The 19,961-nt window shown below is 41.7% G+C and overlaps 1 protein-coding gene across 1 annotated transcript in view; it reads right to left on the bottom strand.

The window, feature by feature from the left end:
* The window catches only part of nampt2 (nicotinamide phosphoribosyltransferase 2), a 61,822-nt gene extending 45,553 nt beyond the window's left edge, over window positions 1-16,269 (bottom strand). The window contains 2 exon segments of the mRNA XM_073072954.1: window positions 10,034-10,089; window positions 16,134-16,269. Coding sequence (XP_072929055.1) covers window positions 10,034-10,089; window positions 16,134-16,269 — 192 coding nt within the window.
* Window positions 16,270-19,961: the final 3,692 nt, after the last annotated feature.

Here is a 19,961-nt window from a genome sequence, read left to right as displayed (position 1 = left end):
ACAACCTTGGTCTTCAAGTACTGAACATCATTAGACACCTACTATTCACTTGATACAAAAACTACAGATCATCGAACTGCCTCAGATCAGTAATATGTTATTTAGTTGTCATTGTGAGCAGAGTAATAGCTAAACCTTCAGATATACCTTTGCAATCTCATTCGGTTTTCCGTGCTTTTGTTTTTGTTGCAGATTGGCTGGCTGGGGTTCTGAGTGGGCAATGTGCTACTTTCTGTGTGAGGGAGGGGTTACAGGGGTTTGGGGTTTGATGTTCCAGCTGTCACTTTTTTGTGTGGGCAATCTGTTAGTTATTTTTATGATTTGTGAGTTTATTTCTTTTTCCTTTTTGTTCACAGTTGATGTCTTTTTGCTTCATGACTCCCGTGGGTCTTCTGTATTTCATGGCTGTCTGGAGAAGACAAATATCAGAGTTGTATTGTACATGTATACTTTGATAATAAAATGAACCTTTGAAAATTAAGCGTAAAATCTATGAAATATATATCATGTATTATAATCTACAATACAAGAGAGCAAGTACTATTAGAACACCAAATCCCAATGTAATGATGCATGAATATCACAAGATCCGGGTGCAAGTACTGTTTTTCATATAACCATGAGGTTTCACTGTTGAGAACTTTTCATTTCCATTTATAGTTTAACTACTAAATCAGAATAAAAATATATTCTTTATCAGAATCGGGATCTACTGCTAGGATTAATCCAAATGGAACTACTCTTGCATTGTAATAGATTTTCTACTGTTAAAATGTATCACCATCCTTCCTCATGAACGAGAGAGAGTGCTAGAAATGAAGCTGATAGATCTGTTTGGCTTGCTGAATCCTTTCCTTTGCAACAACTGAGCCCGTATGAGATATATTAATAAGAGAGATTGATAATGAATATGGGAAGACTAATGAAGAAATCTGTCAGAAAACAGATAACCTCAGACAAAATGCCAACTCACTTGATACCAGAATTGATAATAAGAAAAAAGATATCTGAAACTGTTAAGTGCTGCTTGCATTTCACAGACCACAAGAGACACAAAATGTAGACGCTTTGCATCAATACATTTTTGAATAATTAAACTGAAATTATGCTACAGTTTGGTAATAGGAAATCAAATACCATGATCTTCATCAGTGATGTTGCTGCTTAAAATAGACCAAACTACAGATATGGAAGTATTGGAATAGTCTCAGTCAGAAAAATAAATATTGTTTACTTGATCAAATCTCAAGAGCCTTTTTCTTGTGATGGAAATTAGATGTAATGGCTTTACCACTTCAAACTGTGATGACTTTAAGTGACTAAACCTCTGTTGAAGTTGGATCGATTGTTGTGACAGAGACAATAGATGGAAACCAAATGGGAAGAAAGATTTGGTAATTTGTCAATTCATTGTAAATAAGGCAACAATGGCTATTAACAAAGTTTGTTTTATTTCTACAAAGGTGAGAAAATATGCAGAATAGGAAATCCAGGGCAACACACACAAAATGCTGGAGGAACTCAGCAGGTCAGGCAGCATCTTTGGAAAAGAATAAACAGTTGACATTTCAGGCCAAGACCCTTTTTCCTGCTTACAGATTTTTATTTCTCTAAATTTACCTCATTGTACAAGTTTCTTCAGGGTGACAGAGGGAGATTTGTCTCTACCAAATGAGGTGTAAGGCACTCTTTTCAACCCTAGCCTTCATATTACACTTGGGCAAGGTGTAGCTCCTGCTTAGCACCACCACCACCCCCCCCCCCCCCGCCGATTAGGGTCACGTGGGAGCAAGTGGGGATGGTTGTATGAGCAGCTGGTGCACATCACAGTTCCTGGTTACGTGGCCACTGATGTCAGGCAGACAATCTCTGAAGAGTATTGGTAATGGCTGGGGTCATCTGTCTTGTAAAGACACTGCCAGAAGAAAGCAAACATCTGCTGTCTACTCTTTTCTATAGATGCTGCCTGGCCTGCTGAGTTCCACCAGCATTTTGGGTGTGTTGGCTTTTCTACCCCTGCTCTATACAGTAACTGGTAAAATGTGATAAAGATCCAGGAAAATTATTCAGCTGCTCTTCCATCCCACAATGAGCAACACAATAGACCTCTACTTGCCCCACTAATAGTGATAACAAGAAGGAATCAGAGGTGAGATAATTACTGGAAACAAAATCACAAGAAACATGTTCATTTGTTCATTATGTGCCATGTCGTATGTCACGGGCGATCATGGTCTTTCCATGACCATGATTGTTCTTAGTAAATTTTTCTACAGAAGTGGCTTGCCATTGCTTTCTTCTGGGCAGTGTCTTTTCAAGACGGTTGACCCCAGTCATTATCAATACGCCTTCAGAGATTGCCTGCCTGGTGCCAAAGGTCACATAACCAGGAACTATGATGTGCACCAGCTGCTCATATGACCTTCTACCACCAATCACGTGACCCTGATTGGGGGGAGGGGGGAGCTAAGCAGGAGCTACACCTTGCCCAAGGTGTGACATGAAGGCTAGGGGTTGGAGGAAGCGCCTCACACCTCCTTTGGTAGAGACCAATCTCCACCCCGCCACCCACAAGAAATATGTACAATGAGATAAATTTAGAGAAATAAAAATCTGTAAACAGTTCTTTGAATGACTCAAAGATAAAGGCAATGAAAAACATTTTGCAAGAGCCTATGCCGGGCAGATGATGCTGACTCAGCTCTTCCTGGTATGTCCCAAAAGTTTATAAATAGAAGTTTCATACAGCGAAAGCTCTGTGGTGATAGCCGGTGAATTTTAAGTAGGTTGGATTATGTCCTACTATGTCAGCTGGCATTTGAAAAGAATTTAAGAGTTATGCTAAATTGTGATGGGCCTACCATTCACGTTTGCACAAATTTTGATCCCATGTCAACAAATATTCTACTTGATAAATATTTCTCCAGAATATACTGTGAGCCATAGAAAACAATTTCTTTGAACTCACCATTATTTCCATTCTGGCATTCAAAGTAAGAGTGGATTTTACAGGTGTCTGGTGGATACTATTTGAAATGAGACAACCGAGAAACAAAAGAACAAAAACTGGTTAGTCTTGAAAGATCAGTCAGCCACTTCAAGTTTCAATGAATTTTTTCATATCACAAAATCTTAAAAGTACAGTGGTACAGCTATTTGATTTGCCTCCTTGCACTGCCAGAAACTCAGGTTCAATCCTGTCCTCAGGTGTTGTCTAAGTGGAGCTTGTACATTCCCCCTGTGAGCACATTGGTTTCCCCTGAATGCTCAGTTGCCTTCCACAGCTCAAAGTTGTGTCAGTTGACATGCTAACTGGCCAATATAAATTCTCCGGTGGGCAAATAGTAGGATTTGGGTGGAGAGTAATTGATGAGAATAAGGGAAGAATAAAATAAATGGGATTAGTGTAAATGAGTGGTTGATGGTTGGTGCGGACTTGTGGGCCGAAGAGCCTGTTTCCATTCTGGATCTCCCTTATGGCAATCTTTTAAAAGGTTGGGAATGCATTATCATGTTGTGCAGGATAAGTGAGAGACAATCTGAACACAAAATACACATCAAATAAAGATAAAGGAAAAAAAAGAAAACAAAAGTGGCGATGAGTAGAAGTGAGCAAGGAGCAAAAGAACCTCATTTACATCATTATGAACACAGATGGTAAAGATCTGACAGTTCATGTAAACAAAAAAGAACTCTTCAGCTCCAAGATACAAAGAATGATTTAATACACAGACACAATATTCATTATCAACACATTGTTACAATTCAGAACTGCAAGAAATAAGATATTGTTTCCACCTCGGAATTCCAACTGTTGATTTCCACTGGGGTGCAAGTTCGGCAACCTGTTTTAGGTGCTAGACCTTGCTAACATGCAAGTTACATTCTTCTCATGTTCAACTGCAGTTTCCATCTCCTAACTACTCAATTATTTTCTGCCATTCAGCATGAAATTTCAATTGCCATTAAGTTGCTCTAACATTCGCTCGTGCCCACCTTTGTACTCTTTGTTCTGGCAATATTCTTACCCTCACTGAGCTTGCTCTTTGAAGGACATCAAAACAAACAATATGAGCATGAGAAGGTAAGATGTCATTGAAGAAGAGACTTGGGATTGAAATACATGGGCAGTGGAACAAGGCAAGCACCATCCCACCCATGTAGGCAACAGTAATGAAGCACTGGAGGAGAAAGTTGTATTCAACCTTGTCAAAATTAGTTGACAGAGCAAGAGAATGAGAAGGGAAAATTGAATACAGTGCTTTAAAATATTGACTTTGAATATCATTGGTGGCTTTAGGAGTCATTTTGGCATTTCAGCATCACTTCAAAAACAGGAAACTTAGTGGAAGGCTGAAGGAATCCACTGAGGGTGCATTTAGAAGAACACACTGATGTTGTGAAAGGACCTGTGAGGATGACATGCAAAACACAGTTTTTCACTGTAGCTTGGTATACAGTTCGTGACAATAATTAACAATTACCAATTAAAATATTTTGAATGAATTTCAAAGGTAAAGAGTTAGAGAGTTCACAGTAGAAAACTAAGAAACTACATGCAGGATGGCTAGATGTAAAGAATCAAACTTAGGGTCATGGCTAAGGAGATATTTAAAAGTGTGGCCTGTGGACTAGAAAAAAAAAGTGGGAAGTAGGTAAAGCTGAGGACTGATCTCAATCACTGTGGTACAGTCATCAGCAAATCCTTTTCCTCCTCTTGGCTGAGATCATGCACTATAATGGGTATCAAGAAGAAAATACTCTAATGGTTGAGGGCATACCGTACCTCACACAAAGACAGCCGAGGTTATCTCAAACATCCCAGCCCCAGGGCATTGCCACAGGTGCTCTTCAAAGCTGTGTTCCACAGCAAGCCAAGGCAACATTCAGCCATGGTCTTATAAGTATGTTTAATCCATTGAAATATCAGACGAACTCTAACCAACTATCCCAAACATTCAATGCAACATCCTACAGTGTTACTATTGACCAGAAACTCAATCAGACAAAGCAGGTCAGAGGCTCAGTATCGATGGCAGATACCTCACTCTAGAAAGCCTTACCACCACCAGCAAGGCATAAGTCAGGAGGATGATTCCCATTGGCTGGATGACTCTGATAGATCCTCTTGAAACTTACATTCTCAATCATGAAGGAGGGCAGTAGGAGTTTCTCTTACAAGTAATGCACCATCCTAACTTGGAAATGCACCATCATGTTTATGACAAGTGGTTGGACTTTCCTTTTTATTTTGACTTTATGTAACGTTTCAATGCAGAATACAACAGCTTTGAGGAGGTGCCTTCACTAGAAGAATGTCAGTGCTTTGAAACAGGTGGCTCATCACTATCTTTTCGTGGGCAATTTGAAATTCAATAAATGCTGTACTTGCCAACAGCACCCACTGCCCAAGCATAATTAAAATTTCAATCCATGTGCTGCAAGCCAGTCACAAAAGGCCCAATCTAGAATTCAACACTATCTATTTTTAAAGCTCATGCTTTTATTTTCAACTATGCTACTTCACAAACTAAGTAGCCCTCCATTATCAGTGGAAGCTGTGATCTGGTATTAGAATTGTCTTCTTGGCTAAGGAAAAACAGGTGGCTTGTCATTGTTTTCTATTAACAAAATTGAAACAAAATATATGGGAACTTCAATGTTCCATGAATTCAATTAGACTGAGTGATTAAAATATTTTCAAAACTGCAGGTTCCCACAACTTATTTCTGATGTGAAATCAACAGGAAATAAAAGGACCAGATAAATATGGAAAATGCATTTTCATAAATGTACGACACAACGTAATATGTCACTGTGGCCAATTGAATTATGATATTGGAGCAAAGAAAATGAAGGCTACACAATCAAAAATGGAAGTCACGTCTTCAATATAGTAACTGTAGGTTAGTGCCATGAATGATCAATACAATTCAAATCAGTAATTAATTTAAAAGCAAAGTTCATGCCATTTCTGTTTATTTCTGGATTATTTACTGGACAAATTATCATCAAGGTGATTACCAAGGACAGATCTTTACTTATCACTGTAAAATAATTAAAAAAAAAATAATGAAGGCAATTTGGAAATCTGGTGTACATAATTCTGCTTTGTGGTAGTCATCATTAAACTTAAAAATGCCTCACTCTTCAATCAAGGTAACAATTTCACTGGAACAGAAATGTGACGCCATCTAATCAAATGGAAAGTGAACCAGCTGCTGCAATAATCAGGATAATTGCTTTGTACTATATCATTACTGGAATGCAGATTTTTGAATAGCTTCTCAATGTGGCAAATCTCCAGACTAATCTTGGGACAAATGCAAACATTGGAAAATGGTTGTTAATTTAATAATGATCCACCCCTGTCATCAGCCTTAAGTCAGAGCATCATGTCATCTTTTTCTGGGGCAATCCCTTAGGGTCAAGGATGATTTGCTTCCATTGTGGTTCTATGGGTTCCAAGAGCTAAAGGTGGGCCAGAAGGTGGGGCAGGAGATGCTTGATGGGCTAAGCAGGTGGAGATTTGTGAAATGGTGTGTTCCTTCCATCATTTACATAGGGTTCATGTTCGAGATTCCTAATGCCACCTTCAATGCTCCTAAATTTAGAATGATTACAAGCAAGATGTTCCCCCAAAAAGTTGATGGGGATGTTACACTTAAGTCACTGTGGTTTTCAGAACATGCTTAAATTATTTCCTTCGTCTGCTTGGTCATCTCTGGTCATAATGGAACTTGGAATAGAGTATCTGTTTAGATGTCTGGTGTTAGGAATGAGCACAACAAATTCTCTTCATCAAAGTTGACAGAATGTAACTTGGAACTCAACATTGGAGATGTTGACCTGGGAGAGGAAGCTGATGAAGAGTCACTTAGCCTGCCGAGGGGTCAATATCTGGCTCAGCTGTCAGGGATAAAGTAAGTTTGTTAGTCAAAGAAAAAGATGGGAGTTGAGGCAAGGAGGGTTCAGTAGCTGGGGAAGTGAGTAAGGAAGGCTTAATGGATCATGAGAGATGAAAGCATGAATAGATTTTTAATGCACCACTTGGGGATAAATTTGCTATTGTAATTCATCCATTTATATAACTCATGCAATTTTAGTTTCTACAGAATCAATCTGAGTGAAAACTGGTTGCAAATCCTAAACCTTGCTTAAATAGCTACTTGTAAAAGGTGAAAGTCCACCTTTGCATTTTTAAGTATATCAGTTACTGAATGCTGACAGATTATAGCTAAGTTGAATGTAAAGAGCAAACACGAGGAAATCTGCAGATGCTGGAAATTCAAACAACAACACACACAAAATGCTGGTAGAACACAGCAGGCCAGGCAGCATCTAACTGCTGCCTAGCCTGCTGTGTTCTACCAGCATTTTGTGTGTGTTGTTGAATGTAAAGAAATGGATTAAATCATTATCATCATCTACCTAGAATCATGAAAGAAAACAGAGGTTTCCTGCCCAAACAGAGCAAGTGCTGATTCTGCTTGCACAAATCAACTGCAGGAGGCCTTACCATGTGTGCTTCAAAATCTGTAGTGGTCAGCACAACATTGTGGGCTGAAGGGCCTGTAACGTGCTGTAGATTTCTATGTTCTATTCATCGCTGGATCTTTTAAATGAGCAGCCATTACCAGCAGGTTGGGAAGAATACTACAGCATGTTCTTATCCTCCCAGACACAAGACTGATATTGGAAAGTGGCAAATAAAGTTAGTCTACTTTCTAATTTTGCAAAGGGGCTTCCCTTCGTCCACCATCAACTCTGCTCTCAAACGCATCTCTCCCATTTCCTGCACATCTGCCCTCACCCCATCCACCCGCCACCCCACTCAGGATAGGGTTCCCCTTGTCCTTACCTACCACCCCACCAGCCTCCAGGTCCAACGTATAATTCTCCGTAACTTCCGCCACCTCCAACGGGATCCCACTACCAAACACATTTTTCCCTCCCCTCCTTTCTGCTTTTCGCAGCGATTGCTCCCTACGCGACTCCCTTGTCCACTCGTCCCCCCCATCCCTTCCCACCGATCTCCCTCCTGGCACTTATCCTTGTAAACGGAACAAGTGCTACACCTGCCCTTACACTTCCTCCCTCACCACCATTCAGGGCCCCAGACAGTCCTTCCAGGTGAGGCGACACTTCACCTGTGAGTCGGCTGGTGTGGTATACTGCGTCCGGTGCTCCCGGTGTGACCTATTATATATTGGTGAGGCCCGACGCAGACTGGGAGACCATTTCGCTGAACACCTACGCTCAGTCCACCAGAAAAAGCAGGATCTCCCAGTGGCCATACATTTTAATTTCACGTCCCATTCTCATTCTGATATGTCTATCCATGGCCTCCTCTAATGTCAAAATGAATCCAAACTCAGGTTGGAGGAACAACACCTTATATACTGGCTGGGTAGCCTTCAACCTGATGGCATGAACATTGACTTCTCTAACTTCCGTTAATGCCCCTCCACCCCTTCTTACCCCATCCCTGACATATTTAGTTGTTTGCCTGTTCTCCATCTCCCTCTGGTGCTCCCCCCCCCCCCCACCCTTTCTTTCTCCTGAGGCCTCCCGTCCCATGATCCTTTCCCTTCTCCAGCTCTGTATCACTTTCGCCAATCACCTTTCCAGCTCTTAGCTTCACCCCACCCCCTCCGGTCTTCTCCTATCATTTCGCATTTCCCCTTCCCCCCACTACTTCCAAATCTCTTACTATCTTACCTTTTGGTTAGTTCTGACGAAGGGTCTTGGCCCAAACGTCGACAGCGCTTCTCCCTATAGATGCTGCCTGGCCTGCTGTGTTCCACCAGCATTTTGTGTGTGTTGTTGTTTCTAATTTTGCACAAGGTTAAATATTTTAGTGCTGTTCCTTATACGCACTTGTGAAAATCAATCATGGTTATACTGAGTCTTATTTTTACAATGCCATTCCCTGAACTATTAGAAAAAGGTTTTAAAATTTACTGCTGTAGCACCAATTACTTGTACAAGAGGCAACATAGTAATATTAGCATTCATTTATAGAATGACTCAGCCTGTCATCATGTCAGTAAGTAAGTTAGCACCAACAGTTAGCTATGCCAAAATATGCAGTGTAAGCAGATCGGGGACATGAATCAGCATTCAAAGCAGTGTAATGAAAGCATTGCTTTAATTGAAGCCTAACAATCATTCTCTTAACTACATGGGCTGGAGACAGGTTTTCAAAATTGTGCTGAGTACATGATTTTCAAATGTACTGGAAATACACAGGGGCAGGAAGTATCTTTGGAGAGTAACTTTGTTAACTTTTAAGAATCAGAAAATGAATATATTTTAAGTTGCAGGGAATGAAAAGTGTAGACAGAAAAAGGAGGATGCCAATGATACTGTGAAGATTGAGAGAGATGGAATGCCACAAAAAGCTGGAGGTGAAAGTTATGGAAGAGCAGTGACACTTGTTCATCGGAGATGATACACCTGGAATAACAGAGAGAGAAAAGTTGTAGGAAATAGAGCAACATTGCACAGCATTTGTCTGAAATAAAAGCAAATTAGCAGTATCTGAGGAGAAAGACCCAGTCAATGTAGAAATTTTATAATTTTATTCACCACTGGTCAGTTTTGATACATTTGGAAAGGATAAGTGTCTGTGATTGTTGAGTTAAGTATTCATTGTCAAGAATTGTAACATGCCTTGCTGGAAGATGAGATTTTTTTAAAGTTCATTTTGGAATCCGGAAGTCGCTGACAATCCCAGTATTTATTGTCCATTCCAAAATTGCCTTCAGGAAGGTGATGTTGAACTACTCAACTATGTTATCAATCTTTGTTGGGACTTATTAATGTTCTCATTCAAAGAAGTGGGGAGTATTTCTGTACAATTCTAACATATATCGTATGGATGGTGAAAGGTCATAGAGTATCCAGCCTTTGACTTACTATTGTAGTCATGGTATATATGTGCTGATTGAACAGTTGATGATCAATGATTCCACAGGATATTGGTATTAATACCATTGAATGTCAAGAGGAGGCGGTTGAGCCCTCTTACGTTGAAGATGTTCATTGCAAGGCACTCTTGTTCCTTGAATTGGGACCTTAATTCAACTGTGTCAGAGAATATATACAATTAAATTATCTGAAAGTTCTTCAAATAATGGCGCCTGATGGCAATTCCTTTGCTTGCATCTTCGGAAATAGTTCTATTTATATCGCTAATATCCCTATTTTTCCCTTTCGGGGATCTTTTGAAGACTCGGACCTGGAGTTACACACTGACTTCAGTCCTTCACGGAACAGGACATGTTCTTAGGGTTTCACGACTGGTCGCTATTCAATATACCAAGGACACGGCCTGGAAGATCAGTGATCCTTCAAGGTTATGGAATTTTTGTGGCTCCGGAGGCGAGCCGACTTGATGTCGGTGCCTCCACAGGAAATTGGTGTGTCATAGGAGATGGAAGATCGAAAACAGCAAGTTGTCTGCTGGCTGTTTGCCCAGAGACCCGAGCTCTTTGGGCACAGAGCTCAGAAGAAGTGACGCAACAGACTTTAAACATCGTAAACCAGTGAGTTGTTTGTTATGTCTCCCCTCTCGCTGTGAAAAGGGAACATCTCTTTTTCTTTATTGGGGGGAGAGAGAGCCTGTAGTATGTCAAATTACCGGGTGAATGAGCAGTTTCTGGGGTACTGCAAGTCTGTGTCTTTATTGATGTTTTGCTGCACACTTGAGTGCTCGGTGCGGGGTGCCGAAGCTGTTTTTGCTGGTGTGGGAGGGGGGAATCATTGCTTTGCTGCTGCTTGTGCATGGGAGGGGGAGCTGGGGGGACTTTGGGGTTCTAACATTTAACTGTCATTCATTCTTTGAAGTACTCCTCTGTTTTCATGGATGGTTGAGAAGAAAAAGAATTTCAGGATGTGTATTGAATACATTTCTCTGACATTAAATGTACCTTTGAAACCTTTGAAGATCATTGGCCATTACTTACACCTTTTTTCTCTCCAATCCATCTCGGCAACTTGAAAGAAACTCCATTTCCGTTTTACCAGTTTTGTTGATGGTATAGTACCTGGAACCTTAACTCTTACTTCTCTCTCCATAGATGCTGCCTAATCTGTAGAGTGTCTCTGGCATCTTCTGTATTTATTCTACACCTGCAATTGTATTTTACTTTTCAATATGATTCTCTTGGGATTATGTATGTTTTAAGAGCAAACTTAACTGGCATTCTGACAAAGCATGTTAACAGATAACATTGAGAGATTTCCTCTCTCAATGGAATTGTTTCCTCTACCAGACTTGGCAGGTGCTTTTGTTGCTCGTTGCCTGGTTATTGGCCACTCGGGGCACCCCTCACTCCCGTGCTAGTGACATTAGCACCTGAAGTCAGAGACCACACACACCGGAGCAGGTGGCGCTCTTTTTGCCTTTATTGAACCTTGTGGGAAGCTGTATCCAGCAGGAGGAGACTGCGGCTCCAGCCATTGTAGACTGTTCCACCTAGGGTCTTGTTCGTGTGTACGCATGAGATCAGGCTGAAGCTAGGCGCAGACAGGAGCTGAACCCACGTGGCGCATGCACTCTCTCGTCAAGTCTTGCCCGACGTCATAGGTCAGGGCGGAGCTAACGCGTAGAAACCACGCTCTGGGTGCCAGCCGTTGACAAAGTCAGCGGCTGACAGCAACAGGTACCTCAGGAGTGGCAGTAAACTCCCGGGAAGCGAGCGAGTTTGGACTGGAGCCTGAAGGGGGGGTTGGTTACAGAGTAATGAACAAGGCATGGGGGTGGGATTGATGGTGTTAACGCATGGGGGGGACAAGGAGGAGTGGTGAGTGAGGTGAAAGAGGTAGATTAGAGCTATGCCAGGGTGAAATGGGAGGGTTAAGAAAAGAAATCCAGTAGGACATAGAAATGGGAGTTGGAGGAGGCATATAGAAAGAGAGGTTCCTCAGGGTTGGGGAAAAAATGAAGGGATTGAGGGAGGAGTTTGTGAGCTAGTGAATGAGAATATTGGTGGGCTTCGAGTCCTGCACAAGGAGAAATGATTGGAGAGAAGGGTTGGCCGTTGGGAAGTAAACAAAATGGGGAAGAGGGTCTTTAAGATGGAAGAATCAATGAAGGGAGACTGGGAATGGAGACATAGGGTAGGGAAAAAAGAAGTAAGGTCATTTCAAGGGGCTTGAACCTTACATGGAAAGAAGAACAGTGAATAATGCAAACCTGAGAATATTGATAAAGGAATCAGAGCCATATGAAGGAACAAATGTAGGAATGCCAAACACTAAAGTAAAAGGACAATTTCACTGCTGTGGTATAGCAGAATAAGGTGATGATGACTGTTGATTCTCGCTGGTCAAAAGAGGAGAAAATAATGAAAAGTACTTGATTTGAAGGTGGACCGGTTTCACTTGAAAGGGAATAGCGTGAATATTGGTATCCGGGAATTGGAACAGTGTCTTCTCAGAGTGAAGAGCAACACAAGAACTGTTACCTCAAGACTGAATGGCCTTTCCCTGTTTGTTGTGTGGAACAGGTACCTTTATTGACTCCACGCCCAATAAGTAGTTGAGAAATAACTAAACTCAACCCAACAACAACATTCTGGGAAGTGTTCCAGACAAAGAGAATTGTGAATATTCATAATTTGGATCAGGCTTATCTTTGTTGTGTGAAGTACTGGGAACTCCCAGTTCAAAGTTATTATCTTAAAATGGTACCTGAGTCCACTTACAATGAGAGAACTCTGAGTCTACTGAGAAGGCTGCATCTTAAGCAGTGCAGGATTCTGCTTGCAATTATAGTATGAAATTCAACAGGTATTGGATTGCAGTGAGGTTGACATTTCTATTGGATACTCAGGAGTTTCAGTTACTATCAGGATATTAGATAGATATATAGATAGATACTGTATTCATCCCCATGGGGAAATTCAACTTTTTTTTTTCCAATGTCCCATACACTTGTTGTAGCAAAACTAATAACATACAATACTTAACTCAGTAAAAAAAATATGATATGCATCTAAATCACTATCTCAAAAAGCATTAATAATAGCTTTTAAAAAGTTCTTAAGTCCTGGCGGTTGAATTGTAAAGCCTAATGGCATTGGGGAGTATTGACCTCTTCATCCTGTCTGAGGAGCATTGCATCGATAGTAACCTGTCGCTGAAACTGCTTCTCTGTCTCTGGATGGTGCTATGTAGAGGATGTTCAGAGTTATCCATAATTGACCGTAGCCTACTCAGCGCCCTTCGCTCAGCTACCGATGTTAAACTCTCCAGTACTTTGCCCACGACAGAGCCCACCTTCCTTACCAGCTTATTAAGACGTGAGGCGTCCCTCTTCTTAATGCTTCCTCCCCAACATGCCACCACAAAGAAGAGGGCGCTCTCCACAACTGACCTATAGAACATCTTCAGCATCTCACTACAGACATTGAATGACGCCAACCTTCTTAGGAAGTACAGTCGACTCTGTGCCTTCCTGCACAAGGCATCTGTGTTGGCAGTCCAGTCTAGCTTCTCGTCTAACTGTACTCCCAGATACTTGTAGGTCTTAACCTGCTCCACACATTCTCCATTAATGATCACTGGCTCCATATGAGGCCTAGATTTCCTAAAGTCCACCACCATCTCCTTGGTCTTGGTGATATTGAGACGCAGGTAGTTTGAGTTGCACCATATCACAAAGTCCTGTATCAGTTTCCTATACTCCTCCTCCTGTCCATTCCTGACACACCCCACTATGGCCGTGTCATCAGCGAACTTCTGCACATGGCAGGACTCCGAGTTATATTGGAAGTCTGATGTGTACAGGGTGAACAGGACCGGAGAGAGTACGGTTCCCTGCGGCGCTCCTGTGCTGCTGACCACCGTGTCAGACCTACAGTCTCCCAACCGCACATACTGAGGTCTATCTGTCAAGTAGTCCACTATCCAATCCACCATGTGAGAGTCTACTCCCATCTCCGTTAGTTTGTGCCTTAAGATCTTGGGCTGGATGGTGTTAAAGGCACTAGAGAAGTCAAGGAATGTAATCCTCACAGCACAACTGGCCCCATCTAGGTGAGAGAGTGATTTGTGCAGCAAATACATGATAGCATCCTCCACTCCCACCTTCTCCTTATACGCAAACTGAAGAGGATCCTGGGCGTGCCTGGTTTGTGGCCTCAGATTCTGTATTATCAGCCGCTCCATGGTCTTCATCACGTGCGACGTCAAGGCAACAGGTCTGAAGTCATTCAACTCCTTTGGTTGTGGTTTCTTCGGTACCGGGACAATACAGGATGTTTTCCACTGTCTGGGTACTCTTCTCTGCTCCAGGCTCATGTTGAAGATGCGCTGTAGTGGTTCTCCCAGCTCAGTCGCACAGGCCCTCAGTAATCGTGGGGAAACTCCATCCGGTCCAGCCGCCTTGCTGGTACAGATCTTCCTCAGTTGACCTTCCACCTGTGCAGCCGTAATCCTGGGCATGGGCAAGGTCTCCTGTGAGTGGCTATTTTCCTGTGAGGGAAGTAAGCCTGGTGTGGATTTCTGCGGTGAGGATGAGATTGAGCTGTCGAACCTGTTGAAGAAGTTGTTCAGCTGGTTCGCTTTCTCCACATCTCCACTTATGTTCGCCCCCCGCTTTGCACCGCATCCGGTGATGATCTTCATCCCATCCCACACCTCCTTCATGCTTTTTTTCTGCAGCTTTTGTTCTAGCTTCCTCCTATACTGCTCCTTTGCCCCCCTTATCTGTACTCTGAGTTCCTTCTGAACTCTTTTAAGCTCCAACCGATCACCATCTTTAAAGGCCCTCTTCTTCTGGTTTAGGAGGCCTTTGATGTGACTAGTGATCCAGGGCTTATTATTGGGATAGCAGCGAACAGTTCTAACAGGGACAACGGCATCCACACAAAAGTTAATATAGTCCGTTGTGCATTCAGTGACCTCCTCAACGCCCCCACAGAGCCCCCCTTGCAGTACATCCCAGTTAGTAGTACCGAAGCAGTCTCTCAGGGCCTGTTCAGCTTCAGGAGTCCACTTCCTAAAAGAGCGTGTGGTAGTGGGATGCCTCATCACAATTGATTTATATCTGGGCTGTAACAAAACCAGGTTGTGATCAGCTTTCCCCAATGAAGGCAGTGGGGATGCACTATATGTCTCCTCTACGTTTGCATACAGTAGGTCAATAGTCCTATTGCCCCTGGTGTAGCAATCCACGTACTGGGAGAAAGCAGGTAGTGTCTTGTCCAAAGTCACATGGTTGAAGTCCCTTGTAATTATCACCAGTGCCTCAGGGTGCTGTGTCTGAAGCCTAGCAACAGCGGAGCTGATGACGTCACACGCTACCGTCGCGTTGGCACGCGGCGGGACATACACATTCACAACAATGACGCTTGCGAATTCTCGAGGCAGGTAATATGGCCTCATACTCACGGCGATCAGCTCAATATTTCTTTCACAAACGGAGATCTTTGTACTCACATGCCCGGGGTTACACCATCTTACGTTAATGTAGACAGTGAGTCCTACACATTCTATCAGTGAATTATTCTATCATTGTACCAAAATCTGAGGTCTACTAAAATATCTTAAATTACTACATAACTTAAGTGAGATTCTGTTAAGTAATTGGTAAAATGTGGTTGCTATATCATAAGTAGTTAGTATGGTTCTCTCAGTTCTTTGACTCTACTGCATTTGTTCTCAGGATGAGGCTTTCCATTCTAGACCATTCTCTTTTTTTTCAGAAAACTGGGTTTGTCACTGATACTGCCCTCACCTGCATCTCCTCTTTTTCCCACATCAGCCCCCACCCTATCCTCCTAACATCATTACAGGGATGGAGCTCCTCTTGTCTTTACTTACCACCCAATGAGTTCTATATCCAGTACATCATTTTCTGTAACTTTTGCCATCTCCACCAGGATCCTACCATTTAACACCTTTCCCCACCCACCATCTTTTCCCTCTTTTAGAAGGGATCAATCTTTCCGTGACTCCCTCGTCCAATTGTCTCTTGCCACTGATCACCATCAGGGCACTTATACCTACATGAATGACAAGTGCTACTGCCGCCTCTATACCTCCTCTTTCACGATTATTCAGGGCCGCAAACAGTGCTTCCAGGTGAGGCAACACTTCACCTGTGAGTCTGTTAGGGTTACCTATTGGTTCCAGTGCTCCTAGTGTGGCCTCCTCTACATCAGCAGAGTGGGGGACAGTTTTATTGAGCACCTTTGCTCTGTCCATCGCAAAAGGCAGGATATCCCAGTGGCTGTCCACTTCAATTCCCATCCCCATTCTGACATATCTATTCATGGCCTCTACTACCATGCTAAGGCCAAACTCAGGTTGGTGGAGCAACACCCCATATTAGATCTGTGTAGCCTCCACCTCACCGCTTTTCTCCCCCTCCATCCTTCTCTCTTTTACATTCCATATTCTAGTTACCCTGTCACCCCTTCTCTTCTCCTTTACCCATCACCCCCCTCTATTTCCCTCCTTCCTCTTTCTTCCAGGGTCCACTGTCCTCTCCTGTTAGATTCCTTCTTCAGCCCTTTTGTCTCTGCCATCGATTCCCCTCCTTGTTTCTTGCCTCATTACCCCCCAACCACCCACCACCTTCCTCCTCACTTGGTCTCACCTATCAACTGCTTTCGTGTGAAAATTAATTACTTCAAAAAACATGTCTCCCAAGGACTGCAAAATCTTATTCTAGTCTTAAAGACTTAAGGTACTGGCATTCTGATATAAGTAAAGATTATACATTCAATTCTTATTAACTTGATTGAGTTTTTTGACAGGGTGATGAGGGTGATTAATGAAGGTAGAGCTATGGATGTCGTCTGCATAAATTTTAGAAAGGTGTTTAACAAGGTCCCTCATGGGAGGCACATCCAGAAGATAAAGATGCAAGGATAAATGATGAATTGGCTGTTTGGATTCAGAACTAGCTTGCTCACAGAAGACAGAGGATAGTGATTGAAGGGACTTATTCTAGCTGGAGGTCTATGATTATAGTGGTGTTCCACAGGGATCTGTACTGGGACCTCTGCTATTTGTGATGTTTATAAATGACCTCGATGAAAATGTAGATGGTTGGGTTAGTAAATTTGCAGATGATACAAAGATTTGCGGAGTGGATATTCTAGATGACTGGCAAAGAATACAGCGGAATATAAGTTACTGATATGGGCAGAGAAATGGCAGATGGAGTTTAATCTGGCCAAATGTGAAGTGCTGCACCTTGGTAGGTCAATTGTCTATAGACAGTACACAAAATTCTTAAAGATGTTGATGAGCAAAGGGATCTTGGTATCCAAGTTCATAGTTCCCTGAAAGTGGCTACACAGGTTGATAGGGTGGTTAAGAAGGTATATGGCATGCTTGCCTTTATTAGTTGGGGCATTGAGTTGAAAAGTCAGGAAGTTATGTTGCAGCTTTATAGAACTCTAGTTAGGTCATCTTGAGAATTGCATACAGTTCTAGTCGCCCCATTATAAAAAGGATGTAGAGGCTTTGGAGAGGTTTATCAGTATGTGACCTGGATCAGAGGGTGTATGAGATAACGAGAGATTGGATAAACTTGGGTAGTTTCCTCTGGAGTGGTGGAGACTGGGGGGAGATCTGATAGAGGTTTATAAGATTGAAAAGCATAGATTGTTGTGCATTTAATATTAAGTAATATTTGAGTAAGTCTATATATATATATATATATATATTTGATCAAGCCTTGTTCATTTAAATAATTCATTATAAATTATATGTATAAATACATGAATTCCATCCATCATCACACTACCATGTGATACGTGTGCTCCTTGCTTAAAGTAAACACACAGTTAGATCTGCTTTCCTGGTCTCTCAGATCTTCCTTTGAATTAGTTTAATATTTTGAAGTTACAAAACATAACATTGGCAATTAGGTATTTTTAAAACAAACCTGAGACAGCTATCAACCTGTTGCAGCACAATAAGACATACAAACAAAAAAAAAATGTGGTGAGAAACAGCAAATGAAATATATAGCCCTGCACATGCAGGGACAGTCGAGTGAACAATAAAGTCAGAAAATAGAAAAAGCCAAGAGTCATAAACAGTGAATATCGGGTGATAATAAAAAAATTTATTTTGAAAAGCAAAAATGGCTGACTACATTGCAAAGATAGACTCGTGATTACACAACAGATAACTAGATGTTATATACAAAGCAAATTGAACAGTATTTTGAATCAAATGAAATAGCCAATAAAAAAACAAGTACCAATTTTGCTAAGTGCGTTGGGTTTTAAGGCATACAATCTACTTTGAAGTTTGACTGCTCCAATCAAACCAGCAGAAATCATCTTTGCTGATATTTTAAGAGTAATGCAGGAACATTTGAATCAAAACCATTCAAGCAGAACACATCATGTTGCATAAACGGAAACAAAAAGAAGGGGCGTCCATTTCAATGTATGTGGCTGAATTGAAGAGATTGAACATTGTCAGTTCGGTAATGGGCTTAAGGATACACTGAGAGATGGTTTAGCTTATGGAATCTTGCAAGAAAGCATTCAAAAATAACTCCTAACTGAAGCACAGCTTACATTTAAAAGAGCAGTTGAAATTGCTGTATTAATACTGATAGCAGGCAGACGCAAATGAATTGCAGTCAGAAATGAAAGTAAATGTGAACAAAATTGCAGCATCCAGACAGAAACCAGTCAAGCCAAACAAATCGTGTTACTGTTGTGGCAGGGACTCACATACACCAGACCAATGCTGATTTAAAGGTGAGATTTGCAGAAATGGCAACAAAGTAGGACACATACAAAGAGCATGTCAGGCAGACAAAAATAAATGGACTGCACAGGGAAGAGAAAAAGATAAAAATTCAAGTTACATTTTCAAAAAGAGCAATAATCTGCTTGTTGTTCAGATAATGAGACTGCCACAGGACTGCAGCCTTGAGATTTAAAATGTGAAAACTAGCAATAGACAAGCAATATGGCTAACACCGGAAATGAATGGCAAAATAATTAAAATGGAAGTGGACACTGGCTCAGCTGTTTCAGCCATTCCACAAAATGACTTTGAATAGCATTTCAAAGATATTGTACTGAAGCCTATAAATATCCAACTAATGGCTGGAGAGAAAATAACTCCTATGGGAATGACATTTGTAACAGTGAAACACAACAATCAACATGCCACATTGAGCTTGTATGTGGTTAGAACAGGAGAACCAGCATTGTGGGGACATGAGTGGCTGAATCAACTACCACTGGATTGGAGATCCATCCACCATTTGTATGCCACATCGCCTGCCATAGAATCAACTGAAAGCAAATTAAGAATGGTACTGGATGATGACACAACTGTCTCCATGCTGGACACCATGAACTGTTGCCTAACAAAGGAAAAACAGCTGTTGGTGCCAAACTCCATGCATCTAGTTGGAAAGCATATTCGACCAAGAAAGGACCATGCTGCTCAGAAGAATCGTGCTCAGACGAAAGCAACAGTTTTGGCTGTCAACATATCTGAGAAAGCTTCTGGTGTGTTAATCAGGCAGTTACTTCAAAATGTGTCTTGGTTTTAAACTGGAAGAGAGTTCAGGGAGTTTCTGGAAAGTTGCAAGCATTGGACTTTTGTGAGTATAAAGAACCAGAACCTACTCTGTGTGCATTAAAGTTATTGCAAGAACTTCAAGTGAGAACCAAAAAGTTGATTGCTTGTAAAAGTAGATGCAAAGACCAAAGCCCGACTGGATGAATGGAAGGCCAACAAGAGAGGAGTTGATTGGGATATGAAAACAGATGATGATGAGGATGGGAAAATTAAGAGGAGAGATCAGGTCATAAAGGAACAAAAGAAAGATTAATGAGAGAATACTCCAGTGAGTTAAATGCACCTTCATAAGATCAAGATGCACAAACTGGAAGAAGAAGGAAAACCCACTGACAGAACCATTCCCTGCAGTCTGAGTCTTCTCATAGAGCCACCATTGA

This window comes from Hemitrygon akajei, chromosome 19 (assembly GCF_048418815.1).
Source record: "Hemitrygon akajei chromosome 19, sHemAka1.3, whole genome shotgun sequence".
In the NCBI taxonomy this organism is placed as follows: Eukaryota; Metazoa; Chordata; class Chondrichthyes; order Myliobatiformes; family Dasyatidae; genus Hemitrygon; species Hemitrygon akajei.
This window is presented reverse-complemented; position numbering and strand designations above follow the sequence as displayed.